At 43.6% G+C, this 18,658-nt stretch overlaps 1 protein-coding gene across 2 annotated transcripts in view; it reads left to right on the forward strand.

Annotated features, from left to right (window-relative positions):
• Positions 1-360: 360 nt before the first annotated feature.
• NTN1 (netrin 1) overlaps positions 361-18,658 on the forward strand; it is a 107,432-nt gene continuing 89,134 nt past the window's right edge. For both annotated transcript variants that reach the window (XM_014055838.2, XM_087709788.1), the window contains exons 1-2: positions 361-553; positions 2,879-3,937. In XM_014055838.2, the coding sequence (XP_013911313.1) occupies positions 2,917-3,937 (1,021 nt within the window). In that variant the 5' untranslated portion in view covers positions 361-553; positions 2,879-2,916. The remainder of the gene's footprint in view (positions 554-2,878; positions 3,938-18,658) is intronic.

Below are 18,658 nucleotides of genomic sequence, written 5' to 3' on the forward strand. Positions count from 1 at the left end.
GATTCTTTGCTATAAAGCAAAAGCGTGGCTTTTCTGCTATGCTAGAACGAGGGACGTTGGCCATTCTCTTTTTCTCACTTGGCTCTTGCGAGGGGATCTTCTCTGTCCCACCCAGTTCAGATTGATGTTGATGAGGAAGTCTCCAGGCCAAGCCTGATCCTGCCCCGTTGGGCCACTCCGGCTCCGCCTCCTCCTCCCCACAGCTCCTCCCCCTCCCTTTCGCAAGTGCACGAGTGCCGGGGCCGCCCCTTCTCGCTCCCTGCCCCCTCCCGCACACACCGCTCCCCGCCCCATCCGTCGCGAGAGCTGCCATCCCGCCAGTGGATGTCGTTTTCTCTTCCCCCGCGCGAGCCCACGGGGTGTCACTCCTCCGGGATGACCTCAACTTCGCCCCGAGTTTGCCGCCTCACACGCTCCCGACACCCGCGGAGCCTAGCCACTCGCTGGGACAGCGCGATGGGCACCGACCGAGACCCCTGAGAGTCTCCAGCTCGCCTGGAGCTGCGGCTGCCCGCGCCACCGCCGAGGAAGCGAGCGACCAGCTGCAGCCAAGGTAGCTCGGGGAAGGAGCCCGAGAGACAGGCCGGAGGAGGGAGCTGTCCCGCAGGCAGCAGCGGGCGGAAGAGAGCGGGGCGGGCGGCTCCTTTGGTCTCGGGGGCAGCTAAGGGCGGGCTCCGGGGTGGGAAGGCCAGCTGACCGCTACCTGAAGGGAGCGAGAGTCTGGCTGCCCGACCGGAGCGGGACCGACGTTTCCTGCCAAAAGACGGACGAGCACTTCTCGCCGCTTTCCAACTTCTCCGGCGCATCTCTAGCCGCGCGGGCTCTTTCTCCGGCTGAGGCCGAAGAAATAACATGAGAGCCACTGGCAACGGCTTCCCGTCTCGCAAATTTCTCCAGGTTGGGCGCGCAGGGACTTTTTCCCCGAACCTTTCAAGATTCTCCTCCTGCTTGGATCTGCCCTTGCATTGGTTCATTGGGAAATCAAACCCACTCCCCAAATGGGCTTTGGACCGGCGCTTGTTTGACTAGTAGGGTTCGGGAGTCTGGACTTGAACTGATTGTGCGGGGCGGGGCTGCGGGGACGGCTGAGATTTCGCTTCCCCGCCCCATCCTTGCCTTTCTTCCGTCGGTGGTAGATCTGGGTGGCAGGTAATTGCCGCTTCGCCAGCGTGAATGGGAGCCCAACCTTTGCATTCTTTAACTGCTTGCACCAACTGGGGACCAATTCCCAGCAGAAGGTTTGTGCACGCTCAGGCTGCGACCTTAAAGGCCTTTTTTGCGGAGGGAAACCCCAGGAAATCCTTTTGGTGGAAGAGAAACGGCTTCCTCTCGCGCAGTGCAATATCCCAAGCGCTCCGTTAAGAAAAAGTTCCGATTACTCATGAGAAGCGGGTTTCTCCAGAGTGCTAAGCCTTTAGATGTTTAATCAACTATTGGTCTACCATGTTTTAAGGCCTTGCTTCACACGCAGAGTGTTAAGTCCTGGGTTACCCAAATCCCATTTTGACTTAGCGTGATAGGCGAATCCACGAGGATCGCCGATCCTTGGATAATGGGATCTTGCTTCACTTAATGTTACCCAACTGCCTGGGTAGTTGCGCCACACCGAAGCTCTGAGTTGTGTCCCACCTTCTCCCCTCCGCCAGGCTTAAATAGGACTGGAGAATTTGTGGTTGGGTGTATATAGGCAAAGCGTCCCAACTTTGGCAGTGCAGCTTCATTGCTGTGATCTTGGGATCCAGTCGGTCCTCACAAAAACAGGGGACTCGATTGCAAGAGCCAGCTCTTCGGGGCAACGTTCTTGGAAAGTGAAGGTAAAAGAAAAGGGACCCCCACGACCCTCTCGTCCTAAGCATTGGTTGAGTCTAAGCCCAAGGCTGCTGGACAAGCTAAGAGCCAACGTCTTTGGAATCGTCCAGAATGGTATTTTCGAGCCCACAGTAGTAAAAACCTTCCAATCGGTTCGTTCCATTCGATCTTTATCTCCCTGACAGGGATTTTGTCACTACAGTTTCGCGAGGGAAAAGCTGAGGGAATTAGGTGCGCTTTCCCTGGTGCCCTGTGGAGATTGCCGCGCATTGGCGGAGGGGGCTCCTATTCCCCGAAAGTCAGGAGGATGTTGGGGTGTTAAGCTCCCGCGGTAGGTCAACAGGTTTGTCTTACTTTTCTCATTCTCCTGAGAGAACAGCTATCTACAAAAAGGAGGTCCAAGTTGTAGACAATAAATCCCCAAATGCTTGGGAGCCCTTTGGAGTCCTTCAGAGGTCCCCTCCGCTTTAATTCATATGTGTTTATGTATCACCTTATGGCAGAGGACAACAGCGGCTCTGAAACGTGAGAAGATTCAAGTAGTTGCCCTGAACTCCTGGGCTTGGTTTCCCCGGGCCTCGAATACAAATTGGGGCTAGTTTGTGTGAGCCTATCCAACTCTGGCTTCGCCAACGGCACAACCAGGTTCAGGATCCCCACTGGGATGCGAGGCGGGCTGGCGCTGACTTGGCGCGAGGGGAGAAACCCGAGGGGAGGGGGGAAGACTGAGCAGAGAGAAAGCCCCGCGTGACTAGTGGGCCTACTTAAGGCTCCCAAAGCGGCCTTTTCAACTGAGGCGGACTGTAGCGTCTGTCACTCAAGCACCCCGACTCGCTGGGCCGCTCGTCCTCCGAGGCTCCTTTTTCCGCTCGCGCGCAGGTTTACACCCCCTTTTCTCCCCCCGGACGAGCCCCAGGGAGGCTTTCACTGCTAGGACAGCCGGGAGGTCTGCCCAAACACGCGTGTTCTCCTGGACGGTCAGCGTCGAGGCGCCAAGGCCGGTGGGGTGGGGCAGGGGGAGTCCAAGCGCTCCGGGAGCTGACCCGCGCTCTCTCCTTTCTCTCCACAGGCTCCCTTCCCTCAGCGCCCACCAGGTAGGCAGGCAGGATGTCCCCGGCGGGCTGGGAGGCCCTGGTGGCCCTGGCGGCGGTGGCCTGCCTGGCCGAAGGGGTGCGCGGCGGCTACGGCTTGAACATGTTCGCCGTGCAGACGGCCCCGCAGCCGGATCCCTGCTACGACGAGAACGGGCAGCCGCGGCGCTGCATCCCGGACTTCGTCAACGCCGCCTTCGGCAAGGAGGTGAAGGTGTCGAGCACCTGCGGTCGCCCCCAGTCGCGCTACTGCGTGCTGGCCGAGAAGGGCGAGGAGCGGAGCCGCAGCTGCCACCTGTGCGACGCCGCCGACCCCAAGCGGGCCCACCCCGCCTCCTACCTGACCGACCTCAACAACCCGCACAACCTGACCTGCTGGCAGTCGGAGAGCTTCGTGCAGCACCCGCTCAACGTGACGCTGGTGCTGGCGCTGGGCAAAAAGTTCGAGGTGACCTACGTCAGCCTGCAGTTCTGTTCGCCGCGACCGGAGTCCATGGCCATCGCCAAGTCCATGGACGGCGGCAAGAGCTGGGTGCCCTTCCAGTTCTACTCCACGCAGTGCCGCAAGATGTACAACAAGCCCAGCCGCGCCGCCATCACCAAGCAGAACGAGCAGGAGGCCATCTGCACCGACTCGCACACCGACATGCGGCCCCTGAGCGGCGGGCTCATCGCCTTCAGCACCCTCGACGGCCGGCCCTCGGCCCACGACTTCGACAACTCGCCCGTCTTGCAGGACTGGGTGACGGCCACCGACATCCGGGTGGTCTTCAGCCGCCTCCACACCTTCGGCGACGAGAACGAGGACGACTCCGAGCTGGCTCGCGATTCCTACTACTACGCTGTCTCCGACCTGCAGGTGGGCGGCCGCTGCAAGTGCAACGGGCACGCCTCCCGCTGCGTCCGGGACCGTGATGACCACCTGGTCTGCGACTGCAAGCACAACACCGCCGGGCCCGAGTGCGACCGCTGCAAGCCTTTCCACTACGACCGGCCCTGGCAGAGGGCCACCGCCCGAGAAGCCAACGAGTGCGTCGGTGAGTTGACGGCGGCTCCGGGAGCCCCTTTCGCTGCCCGGCAGAGTCCCGAATTTCGTGCCCACCGTCCGCCTTTGCTGGTGCAGAGGATCTTCTGCGCGAGGGAAAGGGGGGCGGTCGGTCGGTCACGGGTCTCACCCGATCACTCGCTCTGTCGACCCCTGCAGGTTGCAGGGAAGTCAGCCGCTTGGGTGAGAGCCTCTGCAATAAGTCAGGGGTGGGTTTGTACTGAAGGGCTGGGGTCCCGTCTCAGCTAGGTCTCTGTTTTGATTTGTGTGTGTGTGTGTGTGTGTGTGTGTGTGTGTGTGTGTGTGTGTGTGTGTTTGCACGCATTTGCCATTTCTTTCTTTTGCTTAGAATTATGTTTTAGGTTTAGGATTGTAATCCTTCGTTCAAGGTTTGGGCTTCAGCACGACCTGAAGCTAGTTCTGAGCAACTGCTCTCTTTTAGTCCCGAGCTGCAAGTCTCCGATCTGAACCCGAACCTTCAAAGCGAGTCCTGCCCGAGGCTAAGCTTTACAGAGTCGCGCGTGGGCCTCCTGTGCCCTATTAGGGCTGACGTGTCGCTAGAAAGTGGAACGCGCTTGGCACGTGGCCAGAGAGAGACTCCCCAGCCCTCGGGGCAGAAGAACCCTGCCTACCATAAAGGGGCCCCCGATTTGAAGGCGTTGGCCTTTTCGCTGCCCCGGATTCTCCGTAGATTTCGGTTGCCCCCTCGAGAAACGGCCGACGGGAAAGTTGACTGTTGAGTCTTCTAAAGGCAAGCAAGTGGGAAAAACTTCCCCGAGAGGTAGGCTGGGTTAGAGGGCACACACACCGATTAAAATTAATAAGGGAGGAGGTGGCCGCAATTTAACAGGAGGAAGACGAGGAGTGAGACACATTTACAAACAGATGATTCCCTCCCTCCCACAATAAAACCCCCAAATCACGCGAATAGTCGGCCCCCGCTTTCCTGGATGCTGAGCGACCTGGCACTTCGATCCATCTGGAAAAGAGGAATTGGGTTTGAGTTGAAGGGCGTAGAGGAGCAAAAACCGCTCGCCGGCAAGAGCGGTCCAATGCCTCAAATCCTTCCTTCCTTCTTTCCTTCCTTCTTTCCTTCCTTCCTCCCTCCTTCCCTCCTTTCTTTCTTTCTTTCTTTCTTTCTTCCTCCCTCCCTCCGTCCTCCCTCCCTTTACTTCCTCTTTCTTTCTTTCTTTTTCCCTCCTTCTCTCCCTCCCTCCTTTCTTTCTTTCTTTCTTTCTTTCTTTCTTTCTTCTTTCCTTCTTGGACGTGAAGTGGAGGAGCTAATTCTGCTCGTACTGTAGTATTTCAGGGAGGGCTTTTGTTGTGAAGGGAACTTGGAGTGTGTTGCACTCTACCAGCAGATGCTGCTTGCGATTATTTGAATCAGGGAAATGAAAAAAAACACCCATTGTTGATCTTGGGGGTCCTTGGTCTTTGCTAAGGGCAAAGGTATGCAACTGTTGACTGACGAAAAAGAAGGGCAGATCTCAGGAGCTTTCAAGGAAATTCCAGAACTGGACAGGATCAAAGGAAATAGGGATTATCCAATGGATGTTACCTAGTTGGCTAATGAAAAATTTGCAAGCAAACAACTAAGCTCAGAGAGCACCAAAGTCTCCCTAATCATCCGATTTACCAGCAAATATGTAGTGAGAATGGGGAATATCTAAACTTGTGGTGTACTTCACCTTAAAATCTACAAAGGTGCTAGAAAGAGGAAATAAAAATGCCCCAGCTGCTGCTTATTTTTAAAATATTGTGGTAGTTTACTTCTTCACCATCTGTCAGTATCAAACCTGTATGAATGTAGAATGCAGAAGATAGTTTTACTGCCGCCTACATAGTGCAGCATATTAAAAAAAAAGTCCAAAATTCCAACAGCATTTGCTTCCAAATTGTGAATAAAAATGTTTGTGAAATATCTAAATAACTCTGGTTGGAAGGGCACATTGGGAATTTCAATGTAAATGTCTAAAACTTTGCAACTTATTTACTATTCAGCTGAAAGTAAGTTCTATTGAAACCAATGTTGCCTTTTCTGAAAACAGTTGTTTTACGTATTAAAACACATTATTGGAAAATACCAATTTTCCCCTCTGTTTTGTAAAGGAGAGAATAATCATAATTTGAACCGAATTATTCAATTCTTTCAATTTTCAGTTCTAGGAAATAGATTTTAAATCTAAATGCATATGAATTGTTGGGCTCCCCCCCCCCCACCCCGCATTCATAGCTGTACATTTTCTGATGTCTCATGTTCATGAGAGAGAAAGGAAGAATGGCCATTTCTCTGTTAAGATGGCTTTGATGCATGAGGGCGCAGCACGGGTAGGCTCCTGTTGCTTGTGCCTGTCTCTAATGAGTTATTTGCAGTTGGAAGAGCTCATTTGCTGCCCTTGAATCTACTGGATCCTAACTAACCTTGTCCTGATTGTATAGACAGTGTTTATCTGTCTCCCCCATTGCAGCACAACCAAGGCAGAATACCAATTCTGCGCCCAGATTGTCACAATCCCTTCTGATTTCTTGAATTGGAATAATCATAGGAATATTCAGACTTCCCTGAAAGTTTCCCCCCCCCCTCCATTCTTTCCCTATATTTCAGTGACAATAACGGCTGCAAGGAATCCAAGTGCTTTTAATCCACGTTTCTAAGCAGGACACGGCCATAGTAACAATTTCTTTCTTATATATTGTAGTCGTATGACCAGTAGCACTAGTTGTGGGATGAAGATTGAGGAGATCCAAGTTTATGGAAGTTCAGTTGAATCAGCCATTTGTCTCTTGGCCATCTATCTCCCAGGGTTTTGGTTAAGGAAGTAAACAGGAAGAATAACACATTGTTTACTCGATGCAATGAGCTCCTACTAGACAAAAGTCAGGTCATAAAACTAATAAGTAACCACAGGTAGCTTTACCCTATAGACAAACCTATTTGTCTTTTAAAACTTTCAGTGTGGTGATAATTACTTCATTGTAGTACAGTGAATTCCATAGCTTAATTATATGTTATGTGAAGAGAATATACACATACACAAACATCTACGCTGTATCTATTTTTCTTCCACTTGGAACAGATAAATTGACATCCAGGAGGAAATCTGGGTGACAACGTGCTATGCTCCCTGTTTAATAGTGTTGCATATAACCGGAATCTGAGAAAAGTTAGTCGGAAGTTTAGTATCCAGATTTATTATGTCCCCTTTTAGAATGGCATAGGGCCTTTCTCTATTACTACCTTAAAGTCCCATCCACTCCTCTTTGCACAAAACCAAGGTGACACAAAATTGGTTGTCCCTGTTGCTAATCCCTATCCTGCCAAATGACATTGTCCTGATCTGTGAGACATCATTCATTTACAGATAAGGTTTGTCTCTTCTGGATTGGCAGCCCTCCCCTTTCAGCACCCCATCAGCCAGGGAAGGAGGCATTCATCACTGGGGCACTGTACTATGAGCAGAGCAGGGTTGACTTCAGAGCTCTGCCTGGGCTTCTCCAGGCAGATTTGACAGCCCTACATCCTACTTAGAGATCTTTCAAGTTAAAACAAAGTGAAGTAAACTGGCATAGAGGAAAACATTTCTGCCAAGTGTTTCTCAAATTGACTAGCTGCTAGATAGTCCTGACTTCTTTTTTTTGGGTAAGGGGAATAGGATTGAAACTGACACTTATAAGGGAGCTGGAAGGTATGCGTTCAAATTTCAGTTCAATATTCTCCATTATTTTCTGGAAATTGTAACAAAGCAAAATAAGGGAAGGCTAATATATCTTCAAGCACTGTTAATATGGAATTGTATAAATGCATCCCCTTTCTTTCCCTAACAAAACAGGAATATGGTGTCCTCCTCACTTCTATATTGTAGGAAGCCTACAAAGAAGTTGGTTTCAAAAGCGTCTCAGTGTGTGTTGTGTGGGTCATATGTTCATTCAAAATGCACATCTGATCACAATGACTGTAGGTCAACTGACATTGTCCGGCAGATAATAAGTGGGGAAATATCACAAATTATATATCTTGAAGCTTTGATGTAAAAGTGTCACCTTAAGGATGAAAAGACCACACTATGTGATCAACTGGAGAGATGGAAGTCATCAGGGCATGATAATAACACCATAAACTGCAGATAAGGACAGGACAATCTGTTTGATATTTTTAATAATTGCCAGGAAAGTATGGCATCAAATGACAAAAATAACAATAATGAAATATTTATCGCAGTGAAAAACCAGGCTTCACTATGTTGAAAGCACAGCTCATGAACTAAAGGAGATTCCTTATTGAGTTTTCGTATGATTCTTTCTTTCTTTCTTTCTTTCTTTCTTTCTTTCTTTCTTTCTTTCTTTCTTTCTTTCTTTCTTTCTTTCTTTCTTTCTTATTTTATACTAGAATTTTTAATTGTACATTTATTGAGTGTTTTTATTTGTTCTGGTCTCTGGTCTATGACAGTAATAAACTGAACTGAATTGAATTGATACTTCAGAAAAATATTGTTCAAGCCCAAACAGAGGTAAACTAAGTCAGAAGAGAATGGTGCTATCCCTTTGCATAAGTCTTGCTCTAGATTTAGGGTTAGGAAATAAAGTTCATATTTTCAGCATATGTTGTTTTTACTGACTTAATTTATATTTTGATACATTTTTGATATTACTTGCAAAGATTGCAAAATTCAAGGGACATTAAGTCAATGACACCTCAAAAATACAAATAATAATCTCACAGATTATTTTCTCCTCCCTTAAGTTAATTGATCACTATGAATAGGCACTGTGTGTTTGGGGGCCCTCAGAAAAGACAGCAGAATATAAAGTTCCATTCTATTAGTTTAACTCTAGATTTTTTTGTTTAAGTGCTTCCAGGCCAACCCTATCATTAAGTAGAGAGAAGTACAAATTTTGAAGGCAGCAGATGGCCAATTAGTAAATTTCTACTGCTATGGAACTTTTTTTCATCTTAAGAACGTGAAAGTCTTGGGTAGGCCCCAACATTCCTGAAGCTTATTTTGATATGATTGTTTAATAAACTGATTTTTTTTTCTTATTTTCTTTTAAAAAATTGATGGCACAGGGAAGCTCTTGAACTGGGTCTCTGAGAGTAGAGTTGGGGTAACATTTCTCCCCGTGGCATTCTCTTTCGATGAATTACCGTATTTCTCCTGTCTTTAGCACAAATCGAGTTTTGTCTCATCACTTCCACAGCCTGGCATATTCATTTTTTTTACCATTTTATTTATTAGATTTTTTTTACCCTGCCTTTCTTACCTTATAAGTAAATACTCAAGATACATACTATTCCTTCCTCCTCCTATTTTATCCACAACAACAGCAATCCTGTGAGGTGGTTTGGGCTGAGAGAAACAGTTTGGCCCAAATGCCCTATAATGTCAAGACAAAATGTATGATATTCTCTGCCCTTGATATTCCATTTATTTGTAACAACTGAACTTGGGTTTGATAGATATTGATAGATATTTGATAGGGGGCTGTTTATTTTCAAGTTATCTGCTGCATCTGCACAATTCCAATTATTCTATAAAATCATAATCACCTAATATTTTTTAAAATAATAATAATAATTTTGAGTAGGTCACCATACTTCTAATAATAAAACAACAAAATATGGACCATATAGAGCTCTTTTAGCTGCTACAAACGTTTGTCCTTAGAGAATGAATACAGTTCAACCTGTAGAGATTGGTAGTTTCATGCTTTACTGAAATTATTTTTATTTCTATTAGGTCATGTGCAGCAAAAACAGTAGGATATACTGTGACACCTTAAGGTTATTTATCGTTTCATAAGCTTTCTGGTCCTCTAGATTGGAGCAGAGTGTGATAGTTCTGGGAAAGGAAACTTATAAATGCTCAAGGTTGTTGAGAGGAAGAAGAAAGAAAATGGGAGTTGGGAAAAGAAAGATAAGAAACTAAGAGACAGATTATTTGTTTCCTATTGTATTTATTTAATGATTTATTTAATCACACTCTGAAGCAATGTTGTCTCTCCACTTCTTATCTTTCCTCTCACCACTCATACACACTTTGGAGAATTCTTCTAGCTAAGGACAACTCCTGTGCCTGCCTAAATACACCAGCTGAGATACCCTTTGGAACACTACTACGTGTAAGATGGAAGGGGAACCACCCCCATCCTTGGGCCAAAGTGTCCTCCATTAATAATGAATATGTAGGAGAACTGGTTAAATACATGAGCAATAATCACATGGATTCCATTTCATCTTATTAAGAATAAATCTTGCTTTTCTGCTCACATTTTTGAGCAGAAGCTTTCAAATGAAGTTTGTGCATGCTTCAGTTTGAAAAGGATTGTGTTATTTACTTACTTTTGTATTACAAGGTAAATTACGCAGCATAGTACCCATGGTATCGTGGCTATTAAGGGGTTTGGAATTATGAAGGAGCAGCTGCATTTTAGTCTAACTATTGCAGAAAAAAAATGGCAAACGATTTTCATGTTTTCAAGCACTTTTTTTTGCTGAATATGTTTGAGCCATTTGAACATTATAGCTGTAGAGCTTCACCCAACTGGAAATAGAGTTCTGCTTGCCAAAGAATTCTCCTTGCCCTGCTTACCACTCTGTATGTGTCCGTGTACACGCGCATGCACACAAGGGTTCACCTTCAAGTGATTCCTGATAACTACCTAGAAAAGCCCCTGTAGTTTTCTTGTCAAAAGTTTGGAAGTGGTTTGCCCCAGTGGTGGGATTCAAATTTTTTTATTACCGGTTCTGTGGGCGTGGCATGGCTTGGTGGGCGTGGCTTGGTGGGCGTGGCAGGAGAAAGATACTGTAAAATATCTATTCCCTCCCCACTCCGGGGGAAAGTTACTGCAAAATCCCTATTCCTTCCCAATCAGCTGGGACTCAGGAAGCAGAGAATAGATGGAGGCAGGGCCAGTCAGAGGTGGTATTAACTGGCTCTCCGAACTACTCAAAACTTCTGCTACTGGTTCTCCAGAACTGGTCAGAACCTGCTGAATACCAACTTTGGTTTGCCCTTGCCTACTTCCTAAGGTTGTGAGAGAGACTGGCCCAGGGTTACCCAGCTGGCTTTGTGCCTAAAGCAGGACTAGAACCCACAGTCTTCTGATTTCCAGCCTGGTATATTAACCAGTATACCAAACTCGCTCATACACACTACAGCTGCTTCACTGGATATGCTTCCACACTGTTTGAAACGGTCTCCCAACTCTCCAAAGTAGATTAGGAAATGGGGGATAAGGTAGGTCTACCTATTTTGTAGATATGTCCAATCCATTTTAGCCTGCAGTGTGTCAGTGAGATTGTTCCTTTATATTATATTTCATATTGTATTTGTATGAATGGTAATAAAATATGCCTATTAAATATACGTATTTTCAGTAGAAAACAAATACAAATAACAGATAATCTATATGTATATAAAAGCCAAATACCACTCACTCATCATGAAATCTCCAGAACTGTAAAGCCTACAAACTTGAAATTCCGCACGTATGTTCCTCTTGGCTTCTAGGTGCTCGCTAAGAAATGATTTTTCAAAATGACCATCAGATTATCAGTATTTCTTATACAGTATTATTTTAATATACATTGATGCTAAGGAGCTAGCTCAGTGTTTCTCAACCTTGGTGACTTTAAGTCCTGTGGACTTCAACTCCCAGAATTCCCCAGCCAGCTATGCTATGCTGGCTGGGGGATTCTGGGAGTTGAAGTCCACAGGACTTAAAGTCACCAAGGTTGAGAAACACTGAGCTAGACATTCTACTCCCCCCCCACCTGAAAAGAACTCTGTTCCAACTGCCAGTTGCCTTATATTAACATGCTCTGATGCTAAGGAGTTACACATTCTACATAAATTTTCAGGCTTTGTGTGTTAATGTATCAAGCCCAAGTGTAACTACTCATTAATTTTCAAGCTTTTACTGTCAATTTATCAAGCTGGATCACATAGTTTCGTAGTGAAGCACGGGTATCCAACTAGTATATAAATAATGCTTATATCAAAACAATATGTATACATAAACATCTGGATTCTTTTGTGCCTTAAAATCAGTCTTGACTCCTGGTCAGTGGTGGATTCCGGATCCCCACATGAATGCACGTGCATGCATCTTACCTTCCAGCGATGCCACTGCAAGTCTCTGTTACGCTGCAGCTGCTCAGCGGAGCATCGTGCAGGTGCTGTATGGGCAATGCATGTGCACAGAGGTTCCGAAGGCTTAAAAGAACAGGTAAGGAGTGTGGGCAGGTGGGCCCTCTAGAGCACTGTACCGGAATGGTACCCGGTGCTCCGGGCAGGCTCCGTTACGCCCGTATTGGGGCGTACCACTTGCAACCCACCACTGCTCCTTGTGATGTAAACATAGACTTCGAATCATAGGGCTGGAAGTGACCTTGGAGGTCTTCTAGTCCAACTTCCTGTCCAAATAAGGAAACCTTACATTGTTCTGAATAAAATATTGCCAAATCTCTTCCATGGAACATGGGATTCTTGTCCTGCCATTAGGTGCTTTAGAGAACAGGTCAATTACCTGGACCAATCCCTGCAAGTTTTCTTGACAGTGGTTTGCCACTGCCACTTCCCTACGCTGAGGGAGAATGAAGGAGAAGGTCACCCAGCTGGCTTCATGCTTGAAGGAGGATTAGAACTCAGAGTCTCCCCATTTCCAGGCTTATACATTAACTATTAGGCCAAATGGCTTTCTGCATCCCGTTACTAGCTCCCTCGTGTAGTCTTTAATCTTCCTCATATCTTTTTTTCTCTTAGAAATATATATTTGCTACAAACATACATGTAAATAAAATATTTGAAGGAATTTAGTTCCTAAAAAGCACTTCTGGGGTAGGAAGACTCACTTTTCAGAATGAGATACCAAGTTTGCTGACATTTTAATCTACTCCTGATGGAGAATGTCCTACTTAAGTGTTTTACTGCTGAAAACACTTAAAAGTTACTTCTGAAGCAGATGCTTGCAACACTTCCCAAGTTTGTGGTTGGGCTCAAGTTTAGGAAAACTAATTCAGCGGTCACAGCCAGAGGCATAAGGCATTCGTAATTTAAAACGACAGCAAATAAGGATTGAGAAAACTAGCCCCTTGATACTAGTTTGTCCTAGTTCTATCCTATGAGATCATTCCATGGTAATGAAGCAAAAGAAATAGATTGGACATCTTCCTGAGCCATTAGAATCCTGAGGCCCAGAAAAATTATGCAATACAAGGTTATTTAAGGTTTAATACTTCTCTGCCTCTCCCTCCCTCTCCCTCTGCGTCTCTCTCTCCCTCCTTCCCTCCCTGCCTCTGCCCCCCCCTCCAATCTCTCTTGTAATCATTTGACTCATTTAGGGCATAGAAAATATGTAGGGAAGAAACAAAGCCTGGGCTTTTAATTTGAAAAAAAATCATTTCTTACTTATTGGATGTTTTTGCACATTAAATGAGATTTTAGCTTCAAGGATTGTGCAAACACAATCCATGTGGTTAGCACAAAGTTCAGTAGATTGCGCAAAGGCAGAAAATTGGACAATTAAGTAAGCCATGATTAGGTTAACCAACAAAAAAACATGTCATTTGAAAATAGCAATTATGTTTTGGGGAATACATATTTATGTATCTAAACTTTAATTAAGCGCTATTTGGACCTTGGTTTGAGGGTGGAATAAAGCATATTGTTTACATTGCAATTAAAATACAAGAACCCGTTATGCCAATTGTTAAAACTCCAGCATGAAGAAAGCGAACAACAACTTAAAAAAATTTGTCCATTCCATTTGGTTCCAAAAAGGAAATAAAGATGATTCAAGCAAGCCTTTTTGGAAAATAAACACAAAGACAAAGCATCAGAAATAGAAATCATTACTACCTACCCAACTTCAGATAACAAGAGACCAAACTCTCAAAGAACAACCTTGATGATTTGACAGGTTTTATAAAGCGAGTGTTTTAAAAAAATTAAATTCTATAGTTAAAACTAAGATTTTAATAACTACTTAGAAATAAATCAGCAACTTACTGTATGATATACTGGCTCAGATTTAACATGGTATGTTCTAATGTGCTGTTGCTAATCAGTAATTATGGATTTATATTTTGTATTACATTCAGTTTTCAAGAAGTGCATTTCAAATAGTGAAAGCAATGGTACCGGAATGTAATTGATTATGGCAATATCATTTGTTAAAAAGATGCAATTCAAAAGTCTGAGGTTGTAACATAAGTCTTAAGTTTGTCCTTCCTTTTTGTGAGGGGTGTGAAAAGCAAAACTCTCTATTTCAACTTCTCAAGTTGACTTGAGTTGCTGCACTAATAACTTCTGTTAAGATTTTCCTTTTCAGGGAGGAAATCTACGAAGTATTGGCAGGGGTAAGAATAAAGGAACATTGAATCTACTTAGTCTGATTCTGGAAGTGAAAATAAGATAACAGCTCACAGGTCTTTTTCATATACGTAGGCTACGGAGTTGGGAGTTACTCCATCACTCCCTTTGAGTATCAGAATGTGTGTAACATGTGCTAGAAGTGCAGAATTTTGGCAACAAACAAGTCAAAGTGGATTGTGTTATATAATGAAAGTACTTTGTAAATCACAATTATCTACAAGAACTTTCCCTGAACTTTCAACTGATGTCACTTAGTATTGGAGGAAAAAAATAGTTTGAACTTCTTAAGAATTTTAAGGAATATTTTTGGAAGTTCCTTTAATTCTGTTTGATGCTATCCAGTAACATCTTCTCCAGTGCTTAGAGCCCTAGAATTTGAGGGGTTAATAGGGTCATATTATTCGTGATATGCTTTTGGTGGGAAAGGGCATTTTGATCCCTTGTGGGAAGCCCCTTTAAGTGCCCTCTGAAAGTGTAAACAATTTAGAATTGTAATTTATCTCCTTTCCTCTGTAACAGCTGCAGGAAGGGCACTGCTGTGATTCTCATTAACACCTGGGAGGGTAGAAGTGAGTCAGCTCTGCCTACCTACTCACCCACTCATCCAGCCAGCTGGAGGACCTTGTAGTGACCAATTTATGAGCTCATTAGAGCAAAGACATTCTCTGTTTCCCTCTACAGAACATCATATAACAACATGATGAGTGTTTAATTTCCTAAAAAAAGCAAACTAAGTTTATTAGACTTAGGGAAAAAGAATCCAAACATCATTTTAGAGTAATTTTAAAATTTAAACCAACTTTCCAGTGATCAGAGAAATATACAAAGTTTAAAGATCCTCACATCTTTTCATCAGACAAACTACTACCAAGAACAGATTGGAGGAAGGGTGAAGAAGTTGAAAGTGATAGTTCCTACACCATCATAATTTAGATGGCATGTGAGAAATACATATATACGGTCTGTGTGTGTGTGGGTGGGTGGGTGTGTTTATTGTGTGTGTGTGTGTTTTCATAGATTTTTCATGGGTATAGGTATGCAGGTCTTGGCGTATTCGGGTCTTTTCCCGTGTAAGATTGAGAGTATCTTGGCGACGTTTCGGCGAGGTCCCACTCGGCATCTTCAGGCTGGTACCTTCGGCTTCGTGCTTGTTCGAGCAAAGCGTGATCAGACACCAATATTTATAGAAAGATGGCAGCTCCAATTACGCTTTGCTCGCACAAGCATATATACAGTATATATGTGTATGTATGTATGTGTGTGTGTATATATATATATATATATGTGTGTGTGTGTGTGTGTGTGTGTGCGCGCATATATATATATATATGCATACCTTGCTGATCTGATTAAATTCAAGACTGGTCTTAGCCTACACAGGATGAAGAAATAGTGACTGTTGTCTCATGTTATATATATATATATGTATGTATGTATGTATGTATGTATGTATGTTTATTTTTTATTTGTGCAAACAAATATAACAAAGGCAACAGTAAAAATATTGGGTTTCTGTCGTGATGGACTCTTGTGACGAGCCGATTGACAGATGATGGAAGCAGTTAGCTTCCTCCCATAATTGGGGCTTACCAGGGGTTGTGACTCTAAATAAATAAATAAATAAATAAATAAATATGTCTGTCTGTCTGTCTGTCTGTCTGTCTGTCTATCTATCTATCTATCTATCTATCTATCTATTATCTATCTATCTATCTATCTATCTATCTATCTATCTATCTATCTATCTAATTAATTGCAATTACTAGTTCTTGGAACTTGCATTTTTTACCTAGTAAGGAACCTGTCATTTATTGTTTAAAATGGGCAGTGGTTAAATTTTATATTGTTAAATACATACTCAGTCACCTTCTCAGAAGCATTCCATTAAAGTTTATTCACATAGTAGTAGTAATTATTGGCATAAGGGAGTTTCAGAATACTTCCAGGGGAAGGTGTAAAATAAAAAAGCAAGAATTGATTTAAATTGCAATCCTGTACAGAGGCTGGATGTAGGATTTATTTCTAAAATTATGGGATTAGAGAAAACAGACTAGTATATACAAATTAGGTAAACAAAACAGAATGTTGAATGGGTTTAACTAAACTAATCCCGAGTGACTTTTCTGTTAATAGATACTGTGTGCTTTGATTGCCAGCATATTTACAAAAAATATTCTTCACATGTATCATATATAACATGCAAAAGACAAATTCATGCATCCTGTGCAGATCTGAAGTCATGAAGACCATGACTTCAAGCATAGTCAACAAAAAGCAATATCCTCTGAAAAAGAAAAATAGAAATAAAGATAAATAAAACAATTTTCTCCCTTGTGTTTTCAAGGCCAGTTAAAGTTACTTATCATTGTTTAAGCTGTAGGAAGGTGGATCATTTTTCCAACCATGACAAGAAACTCAATTGCCTTTTGTTCTATTCCTAAATAATCACCATTATATATTAGAAGAAAGAGTGTAAATATGTCAGTGATGGTGAATCTTTTCTGCATCAAGTGCCCAAATTGGAATGTGCATGCATACACATGCATGCGCGTGCACTGGATCGCCAGAAACCCGAAGACCAGCTGGCCAGTGCATGCATGGCTGTTTTTTGGCTATTTTGGGACATTTTTCGGCCCTGTTTTTCGGGCATTTTTTGGGCTGTTTTCAGGATTTTTTTTGGATGTTTTTGGCCTGAAAACAGCCTTAAAATGTCTTGGAAAATGGCTTCCTTTTTGGCCATTTTTCAGTGCTGTGGCGCCCGTGAAGACCAGCTGCCCAGCACACATGTGCACGCCAGAAACCAGAAAAGCGGCTGGCAACAATGCACGTGCCCACAGAGAGGGCTCTGCTTGCCACCTCTGGCACGCATGCCATAGGTTCACCATCATGGGCATATGTTAATATGAAGTCCTTACGAGGAGCTGACACTGCGAGAGTAATATACAAAATAGTGGAATATGATGTAACATATTCTTGCCATGCTTGGTTAAAAACTAAAGTGGAATCTTATCAAACTTATTTTCTGAAATCAATTTGAGCTAGAGAATTGTATCCAAAATGATACATTTGTTTTCTATTTTTTTGTATTTGTTTTTCTAGTCAGAATGTTTTGGCCATTTATTTTACAGATGTTCTGTTTAGAGTTGCAACATTTGAAGCTCTTCTTAATGTCACATGAAATGTGGACTCTGTTTATCCGATCTGCCTTTTACAATACCCTAAGAAACATACATCACTGAAAAAAACCACAAAACTCCTAAGTTAGTTCTGAGGATACACTTATTTGCTTAAATGCACAAACAATGTAATATGTTGTTTGGGGAAGAAGGGGGGAGGTGTGAATGATCGTTCTGAAAAAAATCTAAATTGATTTTCTATTCTCAATCATACCTACAGTATCAGTTGACCACAGTGTCATACGGTACTCTTTCTTCCTGCAGCAAGAAAATGTTTTAATATACCATTAGAAAATGTCTCTGTGTATCGAACTGCAAGTATGTGGAAGCCATTACTCATTGTCTGTGGGGCTACCCATCATACAAGAGCTCAAAAGAAATGTGTTTTTTTAACCAATTGCAGATTTTAAGCAGTTCTGTAATAAATAATTCGAAACTATAATTCCTAAGGAATTCACATCACTGTTTTTCTTTTGATCAAGCAGCCTAAAAATTGGCAGTTTGTTATTATTATGTTTTAAGAAGTCTAGCCATTGCTTTTGAACAAGACTTTGTTTCATGCATGTTTGTGCAGTAGCCCTTAAGTATAAATTTATACCTTTTTAAAATTTAAGTACCAATAAAGTACCTCTGGATGACATTTGTTTTAAAGCTAATAAATATATTCATTAATCCTAATGAATGTTACCTGGGCATTAATCCCAGCCTATGAATAAAAAATGGATAGCAATAGCAATAGCAGTTGGGCTTATATACCGCTTCATAGGGCTTTCAGCCTTCTCTAAGTGGTTTACAGAGTCAGCATATTGTCCCCAACAACAATCCAGGTCCTCATTTTACCCACCTCGGAAGGATGGGAGGCTGAGTCAACCCTGAGCCGGTGAGATTTGAACAGCCGAACTGCAGTCAGCTGAAGTAGCCTGCAGTGCTGCATTTAACCACTGCGCCACCTCGGCTCATGGGAAGCAATCCTTAGCCATTTGTGAATATTGTCCAATGGAGGTCTACCCATTTTCACAGCCTGACTTCACATTTCGCCCTTAACACAAACTTTAATTTAAAAAAAAATGTCTTCATACAAAATATAATTTTATGAAAAACAAACCTCTGTTTTGGACAGTTGGGAGCTTTGCTTTTCATTAATAAATTGACTTCTTGTTGAGG

Source organism: Thamnophis sirtalis, unplaced genomic scaffold, assembly GCF_051295495.1.
Source record: "Thamnophis sirtalis isolate CommonGarterSnake01/CBP01778 unplaced genomic scaffold, rThaSir2_p1.2 scaffold_3, whole genome shotgun sequence".
NCBI lineage: Eukaryota > Metazoa > Chordata > Lepidosauria > Squamata > Natricidae > Thamnophis > Thamnophis sirtalis.